The sequence below is a fragment of the Bos indicus genome, chromosome 9 (assembly GCF_029378745.1).
Source record: "Bos indicus isolate NIAB-ARS_2022 breed Sahiwal x Tharparkar chromosome 9, NIAB-ARS_B.indTharparkar_mat_pri_1.0, whole genome shotgun sequence".
NCBI classification, from domain to species: Eukaryota; Metazoa; Chordata; class Mammalia; order Artiodactyla; family Bovidae; genus Bos; species Bos indicus.
This window is the reverse complement of record NC_091768.1, coordinates 94903150-94924688: the sequence shown is the minus strand read 5'-3', so window position 1 is coordinate 94924688 and position 21539 is coordinate 94903150. Positions and strand designations below refer to the sequence as shown.

General features: G+C 43.5%; 1 protein-coding gene and 1 long non-coding RNA gene across 2 annotated transcripts in view; both read right to left on the bottom strand.

Moving 5' to 3' along the window:
- LOC139184977 (uncharacterized) overlaps nucleotides 1–18569 on the bottom strand; it is a 28460-nt gene extending 9891 nt beyond the window's left edge. The window contains exon 1 of the long non-coding RNA XR_011568553.1: nucleotides 3–18569. This is a non-coding gene — a long non-coding RNA (uncharacterized lncRNA). The remainder of the gene's footprint in view (nucleotides 1–2) is intronic.
- SNX9 (sorting nexin 9) overlaps nucleotides 1–18857 on the bottom strand; it is an 89719-nt gene extending 70862 nt beyond the window's left edge. Inside the window, exon 1 of the mRNA XM_070796438.1 lies at nucleotides 18576–18857. Coding sequence (XP_070652539.1) covers nucleotides 18576–18842 — 267 coding nt within the window. The 5' untranslated portion in view covers nucleotides 18843–18857. The remainder of the gene's footprint in view (nucleotides 1–18575) is intronic.
- Between the last annotated feature and the right edge of the window lie 2682 nt (nucleotides 18858–21539).

The window sequence follows — 21539 nt, the reverse complement described above, 5'->3', positions numbered from 1 at the left end:
ACCTGAGAGGCTGCTCCCTAATATACAGGGGCCACTCTGACCCCACCAGCCGAAGCTGTACTTGTAGATAAGCAATTGAATTATTACATAAGCTAATGAAACAAGAAAAAAGAGTATTTCTAAGAAAACCAAGTTGAAGGAGGCTTGATTAAAAAAAAAAAGTTGTTAGAAAGCTTTCTGTCAAAGCAAGCACATCAGAAACAACAGTTAAATGGGAAGTAACAATTTTTAAAAATCTAAAATTTTTGAATTCACAATACATGAAATTGCTTTGGAACTCTTTAAGTTCTTTAAAGGAAGATGGACCACTTATACAAGATGGATCACTTGGAACTATAATCAGAGGCACATACTCCCAAGAAAAGACCCTGGCTTTCTATCAAAGGACTGGTAAATAAATGGATATTTAAATATTTTAAGTTACAATAAGATGGTTAGTATTTCCTTTTCAATCTTCATTTTCATCCACTTTTCAATCAACTACAGGTACCATCTGGAGGCTGAAGGCCAGGCCTGCCTTTCTTACCCCTGAAAATGTGTGTGTAACCCCACTGTTCTCAGCTGTAATCCTGGGCAGCCTCCTGGGGCCTGCACCACCCACTGGACACACAGGCTGTAGGAGGGCCTGTCTGCTAAGGATTTTGTGACGTGTGGGGCTGACAAGAGGAAAGCAACATACCTACCCTAAAACCTTTGTGTTAGGGATAGTCATACTACCTATGGCAAAATCCATTTTAAATTAACTCTGGCAGATTCACACAAATGCCAATCAGTAATAGCTTTAAATATCACTACCTAAGAGAAGGCAACAGCACCCCACTCCAGTACTCTTGCCTGGAAAATCCCATGGACGGAGGAGCCTGGTAGGGTGCAGCCCATGAGCTCGCTAGGAGTCGGACACGACTGAGCGACTTCACTTTCACTTTTCACTTTCATGCATTGGAGAAGGAAATGGCAACCCACTCCACTGTTCTTGCCTGGAGAATCCCAGGGACGGGGAAGCCTGGTGGGCTGCCGTCTATGGGGTTGCACAGAGTCGGACACAGCAGCAGCAAGCGGCTAGCTAAACTAGACGTCACTGTCTTCACCTTAATGCTTACCAGCAGACAATTTATGAACGTGTTTACACCACACACCATCAGACTGGATATCTCAAGATGTTAAAGATTTATTCTGAATTTTTAAATAGGATACTAGGAATGGTTATATGTTTTTAAAATCTTATATGTTTTTAAAATACACTGAAATATTTATTATGAGACAGTATATCTGGAATTGCTTCACAATAATCAGGGAGGCAATTATTCTCCAATTAAAAAAATAAATAATCAAGGAAAGGGAAAATGGGAGAGGAAGGTTAAAGGAAACCACATTGGCCAGGAGCTGGTAACTGCTGCATCTGCCCGTGCATACATAGAGGGTTTACTGTACTACTCTTCTTTTGCCTATGTTTGGAATTTTCATAAATAAAAATTTAAAAATAAAGAATTATACCAAACTAGATAATATCTTAAAAACTCTCAGATGTGGAGTTTAACTTAAATTTTATTGTCATACATTGACATGAATCAGCCAGATGTGGAGTTTTTAAGCCCAAATAATATGAAATTTCATTAATATATTGCACATCAGAAAGAAAAAAAAAATCACAAAAAAACAAAAACACATAATGGAACCAGAGAAAGAATAAAGATTTATTGAATCTCAAACTCCTACGCCAGGCTGATGCTGCTTCGCCTAAACCCCTGAGAACATTCTGACCCAATTCTCACTGTACCAGTTGCTTTCTTACACTCCTGTTCTCAAAACTGCTGAGGCTTCAGGAAGTTTACATAAGAAACTGCTTTAGCAAGCAGTGATTCCAATTAGAAAAGGAATGAAGTCGGCTGTAACTGGTTATAAATATTTCTACATCTGCTTGTAATCTGCCAGTCTGGAGCTATTTTACTTACTCTCTGGGTGAACACTGGTCAAGTCAACAGGATGGTGACAGCCAAACCCACTGTTTTATAGCCCAAAGGGGCAAATGGTCTGAGAAGGGGATGCTTTTACTTTCAGCATATCCAGGAGAAAAGACAGAATGGAAAATTCAGTATGTAGAGATGCTTTAAATTTTATTTTAAAATTATTTTCAAGCGACTGGATTGGGATAGTCCACCTACATATATATAAAAGGATAATCCACGGATCCTCTTGTGCACTGATTGGCTTAAGTGGAGCACAGGATTTTCCTAGCACGACTTTAATTAGATAAAATCAATTCAGTTTAGAGAGGGGATCAAGTTAAGACCTAAGTCCAATATAAAAGTGAACAAGGCATTAACTCCCTGCAGTATGCTTTGGGCTTAATAAAGGCATGCGGCACGCATGCTCAGTCACGTCCGACTCTTGGTGACTCCATGGACTGTAGCCCGCCAGCCTCCTCTGTCCATGGGATTTCCCAGGCAAGAATACTTGAGTGGGTTGCCATTTCCTCCTCCAGGGGATCTTCCCAACTCAGGGATCAAACCTGCGTCTCCTGCATTGGCAGGCAGACTCTTTACCACTGAGCCGCATGGGAAGCCCTAATAAAGGTAAGCTCAACTGAAAGAGAGAGAAGGAAAGAAAAGAGAGAGAAATAGAGGGAAGGAGGGGGAGAGAGGAAAAGAGAAAAGTCAGCTAGCTGTTCCTAGTGTGCCAAAAGCCCTCCTGTGGTTTCACCTCGCAGAATGAATGCCAAAGCCCTCCTCATCACTCACACTCACTCAGCAACCTGAGGGTCCGGGCCACGTCCGCGGCCCAGCTGGCCAGGTGACCTCCCGGACCTCTGGGTACACTCTCCCCAAGGGTAATGCCTTTTCCTTTAGAGATGGAAATTTCAAGCCTTCCCTGGGATCTGGACTTGAGGGTCACCTTCCCAGACACTTCCTTGGCCACCCCACCCCACACTGTGTGCATAAACAGCACATGCTCTCACCTCTCAGCAAGTTCTCTTCTCCCAGTTGAATTTTTCTGATTTCTTTTTTTTTTACTGCCATCTCCTCCATTAGCATGCAAGGCCCAGGAGAGCAGGGATTTTTTTTGTCTGAGTGCAGACACTTAAAATTATTCTAATGTTGTATTCCTAATGCTCCAACCGTTTCTGGCCCATGGCTGGTGCGCAACGATTTACTGAAGGTAATAAAATATCCCAGTGGTCTACCACATGAAGATCCAATGAGATGTACTATCTGTGAACTTAGTAAACGGATCTGCTAAACACATGCAGTGGTTTTATAACAGACTTCCCAGCAAGGCCAATGTGCTTTATAATCTCATTCACACTTGTTCTCTAAGCCGATAACATTCTGCCTTGTTTTTATCTTATTTTCATGTATGCAAGGTAACTGACTAGAAGAAATAATAAGGCACACCAAGGCAATGGCAAAAAGAATCACCAGCCCCTCCATCCATGGAATTCTCCAGGCAAGAATACTGGAGTGGGTTGCCATTTCCCTTCTCCAGGAGACCTTCCCGACCCAGGGATTGAACACAGGTCTCCTGCCTTGCAGGCAGACTCTTCACTGACTCAGCCACCAGGGAAGCCCAAGAATATGGGAAGATCCCTGCCTTCAAATTACACCTAACCCTGGGTAAGAGGAGAAGAATGTGAGCTACAGATTACATAGCTGAATCTTCCAGTAGGATGAGGACATAAATGGTTGTAAATTATTACAGAGAAATGAAGTTTTGTTTTTTTCCATTGTGCAATGGAACTCACACCTGAGTTCCTATTGTTACTTGTATGTTACAGATGAGGGAAATGAAACATTAAGGAACTTTCCAAAGTAATACACGTGGATTTGATTGGGATTTGAACCCAGCCTCCCAATCTCTCTGCAGTTCCACCACTACTACAGTGAAATACATAAATCTCACGATCACATAGAACTCATTTTTCATTCATTGCATCTCTAATAGGAGACATGACACAATGTCTCTTCTAAAGGTAAGATTCAAGGGAACTCAAATGGCAATAGCTGTTAGCAATCACCTTTTTATGTAATAGCTAACTTCAATCATAGAGAAATGCCAACAACCTCAAGATCAATTCATTACATACATACATACATAGATACATACATACGGGCTTCCCTGGTGGCTCAGATGGTAAAGAATCCGCTTTCAATGCAGGAGATCTAGGTTCAATACCTGGGCTGGGAAGATCCCCTAGAGAAGGGAATGGCAACCCACTCCAGTATGCCTGCCTGAAGAGTCCTATGGACAGATTAGCCTGGAGGGCTACAGTTCATGGGGTCGCAAAGAGTCAGACATGACTGAGTGACTAACACCTTCTTCACTTTCCTGAAAACTCACCAGCTGGGAATCTCTAATCTAGAATAAACTCTAGGTGCTGCAAAGCAGGCACATGAATACTCCAAGTATTTTAACTGATCTGCTAGCGTGGAAATCAAAAGAAGCAGATCCGTTTTAACCGTTGGGAGATGCTGTGTCCAAGGCCATCAGGGATTTAGAAGGGGCCGAGTCACAGAAACAGATTATCTGCAGGGCACATGTTGTTCACTGGACCGCAAAAGTAGCTTATTGTCTAGTCTCAGATAAAAACTGAGGTCACAACTAGGCATGTTGGAAATGCAGGCCTTCTTTGACAGGTACTCTCTGTCCTGCAAAAGCAGTCGCTCTAATAAGGAACTGTTTAAAGGACCTCAAACTAAATGTGTCCTCACTTATTTAACACTACGCCCTCATCTCAAGCAGAGAAATGATCTGTATTACGACTGACGTATGTCGGAGTAATCCACTAGTTTTTATTTTCTCATAAACTTTTTCAAACTGTGGCCTCTTTACTGCTATAAACTCAAGTTTTACATTTCCAATGACAGTAAATGCAGCAAAACAGAGGGAAGGTCTCACTTCCAACCCCGGATTCTTATGCCATCACCGGGCACTGCGTGCACTTCTACCACAACAATGAGAACTCTGAACTGAAGAGATTCAGAGTCTGCCTTCCCCACTAGATTATAAGTTCTCTGAGAGCAGAAAAATGGCTGCACTGTTCACTTACAGAATTTATAAGTTCTGGAGAAAGACTGTTGAATGAAATAACATGCTTTTGATGTCTGGTAGCATACTTAATATATCCCAGAGATACCCCTCGATATTTATGTACAATAATATTCTAAAGTTAACCACAGAACATGAACATCGAATGCATTCCTTCCATAACTAACAGTGTATGCTGTTTATGGACCAGCAAGAGACTGGATGGTATAAATGCCGTTCCACATTATCTGGAAATACAAGGGTTTCACAGCACTCTTCTGCACTGTTCACACACACACACGGACTCCTGTTGATAGTGCATAGGCAAGCTGCATGAATGCAGGCTACTTTCTGAAGCAAACTTGCATTCATGCGATGAGTCCTAGACCAACTTAATTATCAAACGTAGGTTTTTCTAGTTAGGGATGATATTCTTTGTTTTCTCTGACTTTAAAAACATCTGTCATTTTACTTCTTTGAGGCATCGACGTGGGCAAACAGGAAAGTTTAATGTGGTGAAATTTAAATTCATCAAAATTAAGTATAGGTGCACACTACACAAGTTTAAAAAAACTGGATTTACACAAATATAATCTCAATTACAAAATAATTAAAACACAGGATCCTTTTACATAGTAATCTCCCCTAGTGAATTAAAAATCATTATCACTATACAACCACTTCGGGAACATATGATACAAAGCAAATAAATCTGGACTGATTTCTGTGAACTATAATGATATTCAAAACTGTATGACATGTTTTCTGGCTAACCAAAAAGCAACAAGAAAAGTAACAACCAGTCACAGTCACTTCACCACCATAATAATCAGAGACTCTAACAGATGAAGCCATTTTGCACATAACACAAATAACCAATCAGTACAACGCTGAAAAAAGTTACTGAAAACCACAAATTGATAAGAAGCATAACAGTTTTTGAGAATACCAATTTAAAAATTTTCAACCTCGCTTGAACTCATCAGATTAGAATACTTTAAGCAAGAAACAAATACTGCACACAGCACACTAGAGCCCACCTACTTTACTGTTCACAGTTCTAGAGATGAACCCAGGACAGAACCTGGGTTCTTACTTGCTTTTTCCATCTTCTGCAACATTGCTTCTCTAAGTGTGGTCCCTAGACCAGCAGCACCTTGCAACTGGTGGAAATGCAGGTTCTGGTCCCACCTCCTGAATCAGGAACTCAGAAATCAAACAGCAATTTGCGATTTAAGGAGCTCTCCAGGTAAGGGACATTTGTTGAACCATGTGGCTCAGATGGTAAAGAAACCACCTGTGATGCAGGAGACCCAGGTTTGACCCCTGGGGCGGGAAGATCCCCTGGAGAAGGAAAGGACAACCCACTCCAGTATTCTGCCTGGGAAATCCCTCGGGCTACAGTCCATGGGGTCACAAAGAGTCGACTCGGCTGAGTGCCTAACACTTTTACTTTCACATTACAGGTTGGGGGCTGCGATGCAGCTCAGGTGCCACAGCTCTGCCATCAATGCCTCAACATGATTGCCACTCATAGAATATGTACGCGCTTTAGTGAGAGTCCAGTTTCTTTCTTAGATGGAAGTTTATTACCACGGCCATCATCTTCTTTACAGGACAGGTTCCTACCGAGTCAGAGAAGAAGGAGTTTTGGGGAAAATAATTAATACTCACATTTTAGAGAACAATCATCTATCACTTTTGTAATATAAACTATAAGAAGAGTGAAGGATGTTTTTACTTATCAAAAAGGGGAATGGGTTTTTAAATACTATAGATACCGTAGTGAAGACTAGAACCATCTTTAATATCAGAATTTTCAAAAACAATCCCCATAAGTTTTTGCTATCATCATGGCTTTAAATGATTAAAATGGATCAATCTTATGTAACTACAGATTTCGTAAAGTCTATTGGTTTCCTAGGTTTTCTGGTTTCAAGAAACTGAATATACTTTACTTAATAGTTGGAGGAGGAAATGGCAACCCACTCCAGTATTCTTGCCTGGAAAATCCCACGGACAGAGGAGCCTGGCGGGCTACAGCCCATGGGGTCGCAAAGAATCAGACACGACTTAGTGACTGCACACAAATGGCAATCATGAGACAAAGGAAGCCCGACATATCAACAAAAAGACTAAAATTTTAAATTCAACTCTTCACTCTCAAATCTTACGAAGGTGGGGAGTGAAGAAACTGCTGCTGACTCACAAAGGCGTCCTTTGAGCTCCCGAGGGAAAGAGTTCAGAGAGGCAGGTAAAGCAAGAAGAGCAATTTTCCAAAAGCTTCAGGTTCAGTGCTGGTTAGTCAGTAAGTTTTCAGCCATTTTTAAAAGCTTAAGAAACATACTTTTTCTCCTTTGGAAGAAGAAAATATGGTGCTTAAGGAAGAAAAATACATTTTAAGTTTCTATTTGTAATACTGAATGTATTAGCATTTTCCTACTGAAGCGCCCCTTACTATGTATAAGCATTAACTGGAAAACTTGTTTTTTATCTTAGCATAATTGAAAACAAATTAACAGAAGGTGGATAAATTTGGGAGTCAGCTTCAGAGGTTCTGGTGAATGACAATAAGTTCTTAAGTTTAAAAAAATTAACTTGTTTTCTTCCTCATTACAAAAACGATAAATATTCATTACTCCAATCGTGAGAATACAAACAAGATGAAAAAGAAGTTAAGGGTGAGTTGCATGTATGCGTGCTCAGTTGTGGCGGACTCTTTGCAATCCTGTGGACTGTAGCCCGCCAGCTTCCTCTGTCCACGGAATTTTCCAGGCAAGAATACTGGAGCTGGTTGCCATTTCCGACTCCAGGGGCTCTTCCCAAGGCCTGAACTCGTGTCTCTTATGTCTCCTGCGCTGACAGGTGGGTCCTTCACCACCAGCACCACCTGGGAAGCAGCCCTGCTGGCTTGAGAAGCTGCAGCAGGAGCCCATGTGCAGACAACATCGCTTCCAGGCGAGTCCAGGCCTTCCAGACTGACGCCCAGGGTGGAGCACAGGACTCGGCAGGGAGCTCACCCTACGCTCAGAGGAAGCCGTCAGTGAATGTCCATGGTTCCCAGGATAAAGTGCATTTTTTGCTTCATTCAGATCAGATCAGATCAGATTAGTCGCTCAGTTGTGCCCGACTCTTTGCAACCCCATGAATCGCAGCACGCGATTAACTAATTAACTAATGTTAATTAGTTAATTAACTTCATTAACTAATGTCTAAAGTTTTGTGTCCCCTTGATTTAAATGTCCCACCTCACACAAACAGGTGACTTTTGAATCCTGCCTCTGCAGGTAACACTACTGACTATATGACTCAGTTTTCAGATACTAAAAATAGCTTAGAAAAAGAGTCATACTGAATAACATCCTCAAGCACTGTATTTACAACACCTAAAAATGATCAATATGGGCTAAATCGATCATATGTTTTTGATAATCAGAAGGGGAGGAAAAAAAAAGAAAATACCACTTGGGAAGTGCAATGCCCAGTCTGTATTTTGATGGTTTAAGGTTTGGTTTCAAGTAAAATGCTTAACAACTCTGCTTTTCCACCATTCTCCCTCCAAAGAACAGATTAACACTTGGTGTGCAGATATTCCATTCCTTCACTTTACAGCCTGTTATAAAGATGTTCTGACTTGGATTTTGTTCTGGCACGCAGGGCAGGCTGATTCCCTGAACTGCCACCAGAGTGAAGCGCTGAAGTGCTGAATAAAATATTAAAAGCAAAAGACACACACACAAATAAATACCTTTTAAAACACAATGCTGAGTCAGCACAAAAGGAAAGGCTCTAGAAAGGTCAGAGGAAATGAGAGCAGAAACCCTGGGAGGAAAACATGTTGAGACAGGGTTCCGCCCCTGGAGGCTCCCCCAAGCCCTGGGGAGCCAGAGTTTGGGTTTGGCACTAGTGGTAAAGAATCCGCCTGCCAGTGCAGGAGACACAAGAGACAAGGGTTCAATTCCTGGGTCGGGAAGATTCTGTGGAGGAGGGCATGGCAACCCACTCCCAGATTCTTGCCTGGAGAATGCCATGGACAGAGGAGCCTGGCGGGCTGCAATCCATGGAATCGCAGAGAGTCGGACACAACTTAGCCACTGAACAACAAAGAAAGAATAGTAAACTGAAGGTAGGAGTCAAAGAAATTATCTAGATGAGGCACTAAGAAAACACAACAGGTTTAAAGTCAGGAAGTTAGACATCTGTTGGACCTTTTCATGCTAATTAGGGTTCCAGAAAGAGAGAACAGAAAAGAGGCAATATTCCTGAAATATAGTCACTGTGCATTTTCTACAGCTGCACTCCCCACTGTGCTAGCTAGTAGCCACGTGTGACTATTTAAATGAAAATTTAAAATACAGTTCCTCGGTCACACTAACCACACTTCAAGTTCTCCTTAGCTTTGTGTGGCAGGAGGCTACCACACGGGACTGCACCAATGTAGAACATTTCCATCATCACAGAAAGTTCTACGGAGCTGCACTGTGGCAGAACTACCAAAACACACATCCTCAGATTCAAGCTACCCAATAAATCCCAAGCTATCAAAATAAAAGCCACATGTGAACCTGCTAAGGTGGTATCACCAAATACTGAAGATACAGAGGGAAGAGTCAGACCATCTATTCAGGAACAATATTAAATGCTGACTTCTGAGCAGTATCTTTGAAATCCAGTAAGAAACAGGAAATAACAGAACTCTGTACCTAGAACACTATTTTTCAAGCACAAGGCAAAACACATTTTCACACATAAGAGGTTTTACCGACAACAAACTCTTCCTAATGGAAACTCCAAAGAATTTACTTTGGGAAAAAGGAAAATTATCCCAGAAACAACTGAAATGTAAAAAGGAATAGTAAGCAAAGATATGGTAAAAGTTGATTAAATCTAAGTAAACTTAACTGTATTAAAAAAAACAAAACTAACGTCTAATTTGTGGTACAAAAGACAACTAAAACACTAGGCAGCAACGAAGCATGCTGGGAGAGATGACAGCAGCCAGGCATCTTAAGGTCTCTGTAATTCTTGAGGGTGATGAAAGTGAGTACTATTTTAAGGCAGAAATAGTAACATAATTGTTTATCACATACACATATGAAAAAAGTGACATACTAGCATACCTCCTTTTATTTGCTTTGCATTATTGCACTTTTCAGATATTTGTTTTTTTACCAATTAGTCTGGAACCAACCCACAATAGGTATGACCAAATCAAATCCCCTACGATTATACAGTGGAAGTGAGAAACAGATTCAAAGGATTAGTTCTGATAGACAGAGTGCCTAAAGAACTATGGACGGAGGTTTGTGACATTGTACAGGAGGCAGGAATCAAGACCATCCCCAAGAAAAAGAAATGCAAAAAGGCAAAATGGCTGTCTGAGGAGGCCTTACATATAGCTGTGAAAAGAAGAGAACCGAAAGGAAAAGGAGAAAAAGAAAGATATACCCATTTGAAGGCAGAGTTCCAAAGAATAGCAAGGAGAGATAAGAAAGCCTTCCTCAGTGATCATTGCAAAGAAATAGAGGAAAACAACAGAATGGGAAAGACTAGAGATCTCTTCAAGAAAATTAGACAAGGGAACTTTTCATGCAAAGATGGGCACAATAAAAGACAAAAATGGTATGGACCTAACAGAAGCAGAAGATACTAAGAAGAGATGGCAAGAATACACAGAAGAACTGTACAAAAAAGATCTTCACGACCCAGATAACCACGATGGTGTGATCACCAACCTAGAGCCAGACATCCTGGAATGTGACGTCAAGTGAGCCTTAGGAAGCATCACTATGAACAAAGCTAGTGGAGGTGATGGAATTCCAGTTGAGCTATTTCAAATCCTAAAAGATGATGCTGTGAAAGTGCTGCACTCAATATGCCAGCAAATTGGGAAAACTTAGCAGTGGCCACGGGAATGGAAAAGGTCAGTTTTCATTCCAATACCAAAGAGCAATGCCAAAGAATGCTCAAACTACCACACAATTGCACTCATAGCAGGAGAAGGCACCCCACTCCAGTACTCCTGCCTGGAAAATCCCATGGACGGAGGAGCCTGGAAGGCTGCAGTCCATGGGGTCGGTGAGGGTCGGACACAACTGAGCGACTTCATTTTCACTTTTCACTTTCACGCACTGGAGAAGGAAATGGCAACCCACTCCAGTGTTCTTGCCTGGAGAATCCCAGGGATGGGGGAGCCTGGTGGGCTGCCGTCTATGGGGTCAAACAGAGTTGGACACGACTGAAGCGACTTAGCAGCAGCAGCAGCATGCTAGCAAAGTAATGCTCAAAATTCTCCAAGCCAGGCTTCAGCCATACGTGAACTGTGAACTTCCAGATGTTCAAGCTGGTTTTAGAAAAGGCAGAGGAGCCAGAGATAAAATTGCCAACATCTGCTGGATCATCGAAAAAGCAAGACAGTTCCAGAAAAACATCTACTTCTGCTTTATTGACTATGCCAAAGCCTTTGACTGTGTGGATCACAACAAACTGTGGAAAATTCTTCAAGAGATGGGAATACCAGACCACCTGACTTGCCTTCTGAGAAATCTGTATGCAGGTCAGGAAGCAACAGTTAGAACTGGACATGGAACAACAGACTGGTTCCAAATAGGAAAAGGAGTACGTCAAGGCTGTATACTGTCACCCTACTTATTTAACTTATATGCAGAGTATATCATGAGAAACGCTGGGCTGGAGGAAGCACAAGCTGGAATCAAGATTGCGGGGAGAAATATCGATAACCTCAGATATGCAGATGACACCACCCTTATAGCAGAAAGTAAAGAACAACTAAAGAGCCTCTTGATGAAAGTGAATGAGGGGAGTGAAAAAGTTGGCTTAAAGCTCAACATTCAGAAAACAAAGATCATGGCATCCAATCCCATCACTTCATGGCAAATAGATGGGAGAAACAGTGGAAACAGTGTAAGACTTTATTTTTTTAGGTTCCAAAATCACTGCAGATAGTGACTGCAGCCATGAAATTAAAAGACACTTAGTCCTTGGAAGGAAAGTTATGACCAACCTAGACAGCATATTGAAAAGCAGAGACATTACTTTGCCAACAAAGATCTGTCTAGTCAGGCTATGGTTTTTCCAGTAGTCATGTATGGATGTGAGAATTGGACTATAAAGAAAGCTGAGCACCAAAGAATTGATGCTTTTGAACTGTGGTGTTGGAGAAGACACTTGAGAGTCCCTTGGACTGCAAGATTCAACCAGTCAATTCTAAAGGAAATTAGTCCTGAATATTCTTTGGTAGGACTGATGCTGAAGCTGAAACTCCAATACTCTGGCCACCTGATGGAAGAACTTACTCATTGGAAAAGACCCCGATGCTGGGAAAGATTGAAGGCAGCAGGAGAAGGGGATGACAGAGGATGAGATGGTTGGATGGCATCACTGAGTCAATGCACATGAGTTTGAGAAAACTCCACGAGTTGGTGATGGACAGGGAAGCCTGGCATTCCGCAGTCCATGGGGTCACAGAGAGTCGGACATGACTGAGGGGCTGGACTGAACTGAACCCACAGCATCTCCGAGGTACGGGAGCAAACCTTCTGAAGGTAAGGAACAAACCTTCTAAAAAGTTGAGGGGCTGTGGGGAGTCCTCAGTCAATCTGTATATGGTAGCCAGAAATCCAAACATAGAATAAACACAAATAAGGCAAACAAAACCCTCTAGCCACAAAGATTGCCAAACGAGATGAAAAGGGAAGATTCAGCTGTGGGCTTTTATATGTCAGGAAAATGTTTATCAAAAGAAAGCCAGTGAAATCATTAACTTCAGACAAAACTACCTTTAAGAAAAAATGCATTATAAAAAGGGTCACTTCATAATAATAAAAGGTTCAATTCATCTGGAAGATAATATTAATCCTAACCTTAAATTTTAAATCCACCATTTTAACATCTCTGTCAAGTAGACAAAAGACATTAGATACAACAGATTAAGTAGAATTAGTGAGGATACAGATGAGAACAGCATAGTTACTAAGCCTGTATGGACACATATAGAAAATACATTTATATACATTGATTAGGGAATATATATATTCTTTTTACGCACAGGTATAACATTTACAAAACCCGACTATACCCTAGGTATAAAGTTAGCATCAGCAAATTTTCAGGTGTGGTTATTAGTATCAATCAGATTCCCTGATCATGATGAAATTAAGTTTGAAATCATTAACAAAATGATAATAGAAAAACCTTATACTTTTGGAAACTAGACATTTCTAACAATTCACAGGTTAAAGATATCTCTTTTTAAAATCTCAAAAGTTGTGAAGTTTGTTTCAATTACCTTAAAATATAGGAATAAACTTCTCATGTAATAATTGGTAAACACTGATTTCTTTACTTAAAAGACATGGCCAGTATGTAAGCTGTAGATAAGTAGTTTCCATTGTGCATGCATACGTTAAACATTTTTTTTACTAAAATGCACAATTAAAAGGATAAAAGCTTATAGGTGGAGATAAATCATTTTAATAGCCACTTATCTCACTGGAAAATCTTTTCGCTCCTTCAAATTGGAGAGGGAGGAATGGAGACAAGAAAATTCAACATTCAAACAGTTTACTAAGAGCCTGGTCTGTGCCTGATAGAAGATACACAGAGGAGCACACACACAGGCCAGCCTCCAGGGGCTGACAGCACCCTAAAGGAACAGTGGGCAGAGAAACACACAGAAAATGCCCATCTGGATGAAGGAGGTGACTCTGGGAATGGGTCGGGGAGATCAGAAAGCTTTCTGTAGTAATGCCTTGAGCTGAGATATAATGTGTAAAAGAAGGCACATAAGTGAAAAGGCCAGAGAATAGCATTCCAGAAAAGAGGAACAGCGTGTGCAAAGGTACAAAGTTTTGGTGGGCAATCAAACTAAAACTGTAATTAAAATTTCAGATGGATGGTCAATATAAAAGCAGGGTACAGCAGAAGTTTTGCAAAATTTTTATGCTTTCTCATCTGTTTCTTCTTTAATAAATTGGTTGATGTTCCTACTGTCACAGAATTTTTCTGTGACTATACAAATACTGTCTAGATACTCTATTTATGAAGACACTTTAAAATATAGTGAAAGTGAAGTTGCTCAGTTGTGTCCAATGCTTTGTGACCCCATGGACTGTAGCCTACCAGGCTCCTCATCCCATGGAATTTTCCAGGCAAGAATACTGGAGTGGGTTGCCACTTCTCCAGGGGATCTTCCCAACCCAGGGATCAAACCCGGGTCTCCCGCACTGCAGGCAGACGCTTTACCACCTGAACCACCAGGGAAGCATATAGTACTGTCATGCAAAACTGAATGGTTACCATTTTCCATACTGTCAAAAACAAACAAACAAAAAAAAACTATCAAAAACAACTAAATCTTTAAGACTCTTTAGAAAGCTATTTCTACTCTCTTCTTCAATAAATTTCTACACTAAACAGGTTTTTGCTCGGGAGAGACTACAAAGTATGCTTTCTAACTCTTCTCACTAATATATATCACGTAAAAGTCTTGAGCAATACTGGTAATTTCAATATTACACCCTCACTCCATTCAACCAAACAAGCATTGTAAGAAATACACAACTTCAGATACTGGAGATGGAAAGAAAAATTAAAAAAACAAAACCAGAAACAGGGATTCTTCAAATTTGGTTCTAATGATTACTCCTAAAAGTGTAACTCAGCAGTAGCTCCACCTGCCAATGCAGGAGAGGCAAGTTTGATCCCTGGGTCAGGAAGGCTCCCTGGAGAAGGAAATGGCAACTCACTCCAGTATTCTTGCCTGGAGAATCCCATGGACAGAGAGGAGTCTGGCAGGCTACAGTCTACCGGGTCGCAAAGAGTCGGACACAACTTAGAGACTAAACATGTAACAACATAAAAGGTGTCTACATAAGCACAAAAGGATTCAGATTAGTTTCAAAGGTTAACTGTGACATGGAAATTACAGCTAAATTACACAGCTATGGACTAACTTCCATTAAGTATTTCAGGTCTCTTTTGCTATATCCCAGCAGAAGAAAAAGAGAGAAAAAGAATTTCTTTCCCTTAACTAATTTATTCCTCAGTCCACCATATGACTATGTAAAAATAGAACCTGGAGTTCCTAGAAGTCCAGGCTACACACTCATATTAGCCTTTTGTTGTATTTATTAAATGCGACAAGACGGGGACTCAAAGTGAATTCAGCATTCTGAGTAATGACTAGAAACAAGAAGAAGACACTGATGTATAGAACAGTCTTATGGACTCTGTGGGAGAGGGAGAGGGTGGGAAGATTTGGGAGAATGGCAATGAAACATGTAAAATATCATGTAGGAAACGAGTTGCCAGTCCAGGTTCGATGCACGATGCTTGATGCTTGGGGCTGGTGCACTGGGACGGCCCAGAGGGATGGTATGGGGAGGGAGGAGGGAGGAGGGTTCAGGATGGGGAACACATGTATACCTGTGGCGGATTCATTTTGATATTTGGCAAAACTAATACAATTATGTAAAGTTTAAAAATAAAATAAAATTAGAAAAAAAAAAAAGAAACAAGAACAGATCATTTCTTTCAAGTGTGCAGTTACTGATTAATTTTCTTTGGCAGTGAAGAACTAGCCAACTCAAGTCTTTCTTCTAAAAGATAATTTCTTACTATTGTGAATATACCAGTGTAGTTTTCTAAAAAGCATGATAGTTCAAAGATAACTGTTATCTTCACGAAAACATGTAAGAGCATTACATCAGAAAATTATATCTGAAGACAACTGAAGGCATTTTCTGACACTACCTAAAATATCCACATATTGTGTTTATTTCTCATCACTTAATGCTTGTGGCAGGAGCCTGAATGCCATTTGATCCAATTTTTAAAAAGTCAGACAGTATTACTTACTAAAAATATATATTCTTATTCGCTCTTACTAAAAAGTTAACCTAACCAATTAAAATTAAAGAGAGGAAAGGAAAACCCTCAAACTACTCAGATGCTGGTAATGGTATGGATGGAAGGGAGCAGGAAACAAAACAAGGACAAATTTACTTTCTGGGAACAATTTAAAAAATGAAATTGCGGTTTGATGTAAGAATCACCAGGAAGTGGGAAAACTGAGGAAGACTCCTACAGAAGTGCTTCTCCTTTGTTTTTGAAACCAGAAGTGGTTTGTCCAGTGTAAACACGGAAAGGAGTACCATGTGGAGTAGTGATTAGAAAGGTGAAAGAAACCGACTCAGAACGACTGTTACCTGCTTTCAGTGGAGAAGACGATAAAGTAGGAAGTGTTTATCCAGGCTTTAAGGCTTGTGCTTAGTGAGCACAAACACAATTCAAGTTTAGTACAAAAACTATTCTAACTTTATGGAAAAACACCCACTCCAGTATTCTTGCCTGGAAAATTCCATGGACAGAGGAGTCTGACGGGCTACAGTCCTGGGGTTGCAAAGAGTAGGACAGACCTGAGCATACAGGAGCATGCAAGTTCAGGTTTAAGTATCAAATAAAATTTTCATTATATATACCAGCACTAGCTGCTAAGCTGAGTTCCACTGAATGGACAGTCTAACATGGGCCAGTAGATCAGGGTGCAAAATATCAAAACACTAACCATCAAAGGAATAGATATCTACCATAAACAGCTTTTAAGGTTGTAAGATGAGCGCAAAATAAAACGTGTAATTGGTAATTTAAATGTTTGGCAACAAACCTCAAAATCAAATTTCCTTAGAAATATTTGATCTAAAGTTTTGTTTCTAAAAAGTTCAACATGAAATGATACATGTTACAAAGGCAGCAAAGTTCTATCACGTCTAAGAAAACCAAGATAGAGTCTCGAGTGAATTTAAAGTCCCTCAGTCCTGTCCGACTCTTTGCAACTCCATGGACTATACAGTCCATGGAATTTTCCAGGCCAGAATACTGGAGTGGGTAACCTTTCCCTTCTCCAGAGATCTTCCCAACCCAGGGATCGAACCCAGTTCTTTCGCATTGCAGGCGGATTCTTAACCAGCTGAGCCACCAGGGAAGACAGAGCTTAGCCAGTAATAACAAGAAAGTAAATATTTCAGTACCACTTCCCTGGTGGCTCAGACGGTAAAGCGTCTGCCTACAATGCGGGAGACCCGGCTTCAATCCCTGGGTTGAGAAGATCTCCTGGAGAAGGAAATGGCAACCCATTCCAGTATTCTTGCCTGGAAAAATCCCATGGACGGTGGAACCTGGTAGGCTACAGTCCATGGGGTCGCAAAGAGTCGGACACGACTGAGCAACTTCACAATTATTTCCGTAACAGCAGGCAACAGGTTCCCTGGATAAGAATCTCCATCAAAAAAAAAGGCAAAAAACACACTGCACCTAGACAGAAACAGAACACAAAATTTCAGACTGAAATATCAGTATGATCTTCGAAAGGGGTTTTAAATTTATCAGTTTTCTAAGTTTTCTCTCTCTACCAAAACCAAAAACCCAACAGCAACAAATCTAAGGCTTTCACCAACCCAAGAAGTCAGGTTTCAAAAATAAACACGGTAGAGGGTTCTGATGTTAATAAAAGGGACATTACTAAAACTATTTCCAAAATCAAACAAAAAGTCAACTCAAACCCCACCCCTGGCTCCCGGAGGGGAGCATGGCTTTCCCTAGTCAGTGGCTGTCGAGAACTAAACGCCCCAGCCCCAGGGAGCTAGGGGAGGAAGGTGGCGCCTGCAGACTCAGGTAGTGAAGGGTGAACGCTAATTTCGCCGACAATACTGTGAAATAAGCAAACCACCGCTCCTGGCCAATTAACTAAGCGCGAGTCAAAGTTCCACCACGTAATTCGGGCCTGGACCTTTTCTTTTTTTTTTTTTATAAAGTAAACAACGTAATTGAAAGCAGAGTCATTTCCCTCTTGGTATTTTATTCATGCTGGAAATAACATTCAAATCGAAAAGGTAGCAAAACAAAAGAGAAAGAAACACACACACACACGAAAACTGAGGGAAGTGGAAGCGCGCGGGACGTTTCACTGGCGTTTTTTCCCCTCCTCAGGAGCCTTGACTCTCGGCCTGCATTTTAAATTCCCAGTCCGGCCGGGCGCGAGTCGGACCCCCGAAAGCGGCCCGCGGCGCCGGGGGTCCCACCCTCTGCGGAGGGAGGAGAGAACGCGGCTCCCGCGGCGGCGGCGGTGGCCGGACGTGCGGAGCGGCGGAGAGTGGACTCCACTCGGGACTGAGTCGGGGGCTCCCGGCGGGCGGGCGGGCGGCTCCTCAGGGCGGGCGCCGGGGAGCTGCGGGAACTTGCCCTCCCTCCCGCCCGGCCGCGGCCCACACGCTCAGGCGCAAACTTTGCAGACGGCGCCGCGAGCGGCCGGGGTCCCGCCCCGCGCCCCCCAGCCGAGCCCCCGCGCGCCCCGGCCCCGGCCCCTCGTCCGCCCTGCGTGCCCCGAGCCCGACCCGGGCTGGGTGGGGCCCGGCGCGACCCCTCGGCCTCCCCCGCGGCGCCGCCGCCCGCGCCCCCGCCCCCGGCCGCGACCCTCTCCCGCGCCGCCGCAGGGCCGAGCGGCCGGCCCGAGGCCTGGGCCGCGCTCCCCTCACCTTGGTGGCCATGGCGGGCGGATCTCCCCCCCCCCGCCCTCGGCCCGGGACGGTCGGCTCCTCTCCCGCGCCGCGGCTATCGGCCCCAGGCGGCCGGACGAAAGCGAGGGCGGCGGCGGCGGCGGCTACGGCTGGGCCCCGGCGCGGCGGCGGCTCCGCCCCGGCCCCGAGTCTCGGCTCTGGGCGACTCCAGCCGCCGCCCCGCTCCTCCAGTTCCTGAAACTCCCCGGCTGCGCGGCCCCCGCCCCCGCCGGCCGAGCCTCCCATCCACCGCGGCGTGCGCGGCGCGGCCGGCGGAAGCGCGCCCGGTGCCCTCGGCCGGCCCGGCCTCCTCTCCCACTTTCCGCCCCCGCCCGGAGCCTCCGCCTCGGGCCGCGCCGCCGGCGCCCTTTGTCGCAGGGCTCGGGGCCGCGTCCCCCGAGCGGCGGCCGGGGTCGGGCCCGATCACGGTCCCCCAGCCGACCGCGACCCGCCTGGCCACCCGCCGTGGGGACGGTGGACGGGAGAGAGGGACACGCTTATGAGGGAGCGCCTGCCGGGGAGCCCAGTCCCGAGCGGCCCTTCAGCCGGTCACCGCGACTGAAGTGTTTCGCTGTGGAGATACAACGGGGCGCCCCCCGCCCCGACGGGCTCGAGTCGCGGACGGGATCTTTGTCCCGCGTCGGCATGGCTGTGGGGCCGGTCGTGCTCGGGGCTGAGTGAAATAAGTGTGGAGAACGCAGCCGGCACGGAGCGGAGCAATGGCTTCCAGGTCCGCTGGCCCTTCACGGAAGACCCGCCGCCCGCCCGCCTGGAGTTGCCCGCGGGCTGTGGTCCCGGGCCGGGAGCTTCAGGGCCCGGACGCTTGGGGCTTTCGTTCTGAGGCGTCCCGTTAACCTCCTTCTGGACTCCTGATAAATTAAAAAAAAACGCCTCCGGGCCCGGAGGTTTGGGGGAGACCCAACAGGTTTCCCGAAATGGAAATTTTAGAAGTCTTAAAAATTACCATTTTTCTTGTCAAAAGATTTTTCTTCAGAGTTGGATGTGTGGCCTTTTTTATCAATAATAAATGAATAAGTTGAATAGCAAGATTTTCGCTCATGTACGAAAGATGTGACTGAAAGACATCTCTTGATGGAAATATTATTACAGTACATTTTATTTCATCACTGGAATTCGTACCTCATAAAAGAGGCAACTATCAGAAATCATCTTTAAGCGAGGAAAGCGGTACAGTTAATGTCAAATTTTGTCCTCTCGAAAATATTCTATTTGATCTCCAGAAATTTAACTGGTTACCTTCTACAAAGAGGTTTTAAATGGATATGGTACTAAAGCGTTTTCTGTGAATTTTTGTGTTTGTTGAGTTCGGGGGCTACAGCTATTATCAATCATGCTGTTTGTTAGTCACTCAATCATGTCCAACTGTTTGGGACCCCATGGACTGTAGCCCACCAGCTCCTCTGTCCATACTGGAGCCGGGCGCCATTTCCTCTTTCGGGGGATCATCCCAACCCAGGGATCGAACCCGTGTCTCCTGCATTGCTGGCAGATTCTTTACCAACTGAACCACCAGGGAAGCCCAGGTGGCCCAAATGAGAAAGAACCTGCCTACCAGTGCAGGAGAGGTAAGAGACGTGGGTTCCATTCCTGGGTGGGAAGATCCCATGGAGGGAATGACAACCTACCCCAGTATTCTTGCCTGGAGAATTTCATGGACAGAGGAGCCTGGTGGGCTACAGTCCATGGGGTCTCAAAGAGTCAGACATGACTGAGAGACTAACACAAGCAACTAAGACCCCACATGCCATGCACAGCTTGGCCAAAAAAAAAGAGGTAATGATAAAAGGAACATTATGTATAGTACAATCCATTTGTGTAAAAGAAAAAAATGAAAACAGGTTGTATATACCTAGGAAATTGCTGAGAAGATTCACTAGACGCTATTGTCAGAATTTTAGAATATGTATGTGTGTTGCTTTATCTTTAAAAAAAATTTGCATTTTAAATATTTATTTATTTGTCTGTGCTGGGGCTACTTGTATTGTGAGATGTGGGATCTTTAGTTGCAACATGTAAACTCTTAGTTGCAGCATTTGGGATCTAGTTCCCTGACCAGGGATTGAACCTGAGTGCCTTGCATTGGGAGCACGGAGTCTTAACCACTCAGCCAACAGGGAAGTCCCAAAGCAAGTTTCCATTTTAACAAACAACTAAATAAATCCCTTGGCTAAGCACACAGTAATATGTAGAGAAGTCAGGATTTGAACTTGGATAATACTGTAAGTAATGAATTTTCCTTCTTCTTTTCCATTTGAAAACTGGCTACAGCACCCTGTAGCAGTTCAGCAATGCATATTTTGATAAGAAGGTGCAAAGTGAGGGTCCCTCCTGTGACTGTGCCTTTCTGTATGCTTATTTGGCAAGTTCTGGATACCCAGTCATCCTGGGCACTTGGCACCAAGAAAGCAAGCAGATCAGAGTCCAAGCTTTCCCTACTTGGACAAGTTCTGTAAGCTTGGCTTCATTTTTAGAAAACCAGTTGACACCAAACTCAGAATGACCAATGCAAATTAGTATACATGTTTAAATAAAAGTGAAGTCACTACCTATGTTATTGAGGTGGACATTAATTTATAGAGCCTGGAAGAGTAGTCATTGACATAATCCTCACGCGAACCTGATGTCCAGCTCCATCTCACACTGCCCTCCCCAGGCTCTGCTTCAACCACATTGGCCTCCCACATCCTCCTGAATCCTGATCTTTACATTCTGTTCCATGGAGAGGGCCAGGACTGGCGATGGGGCATGTGACCTGTCATCTCACAGCGCCTCATCCTTGCTTTAATGTTCTGTTCTCACCATCTTTAAATTCTTAATAGTTTTGAACAAGGGGCTTCACATTTTCATTTTGCACTGGGACTCTCAAGTTATGTTGTTGATGTTGTTTCTTTGAAATACCCACCAACCACCCCTCCTCCTACT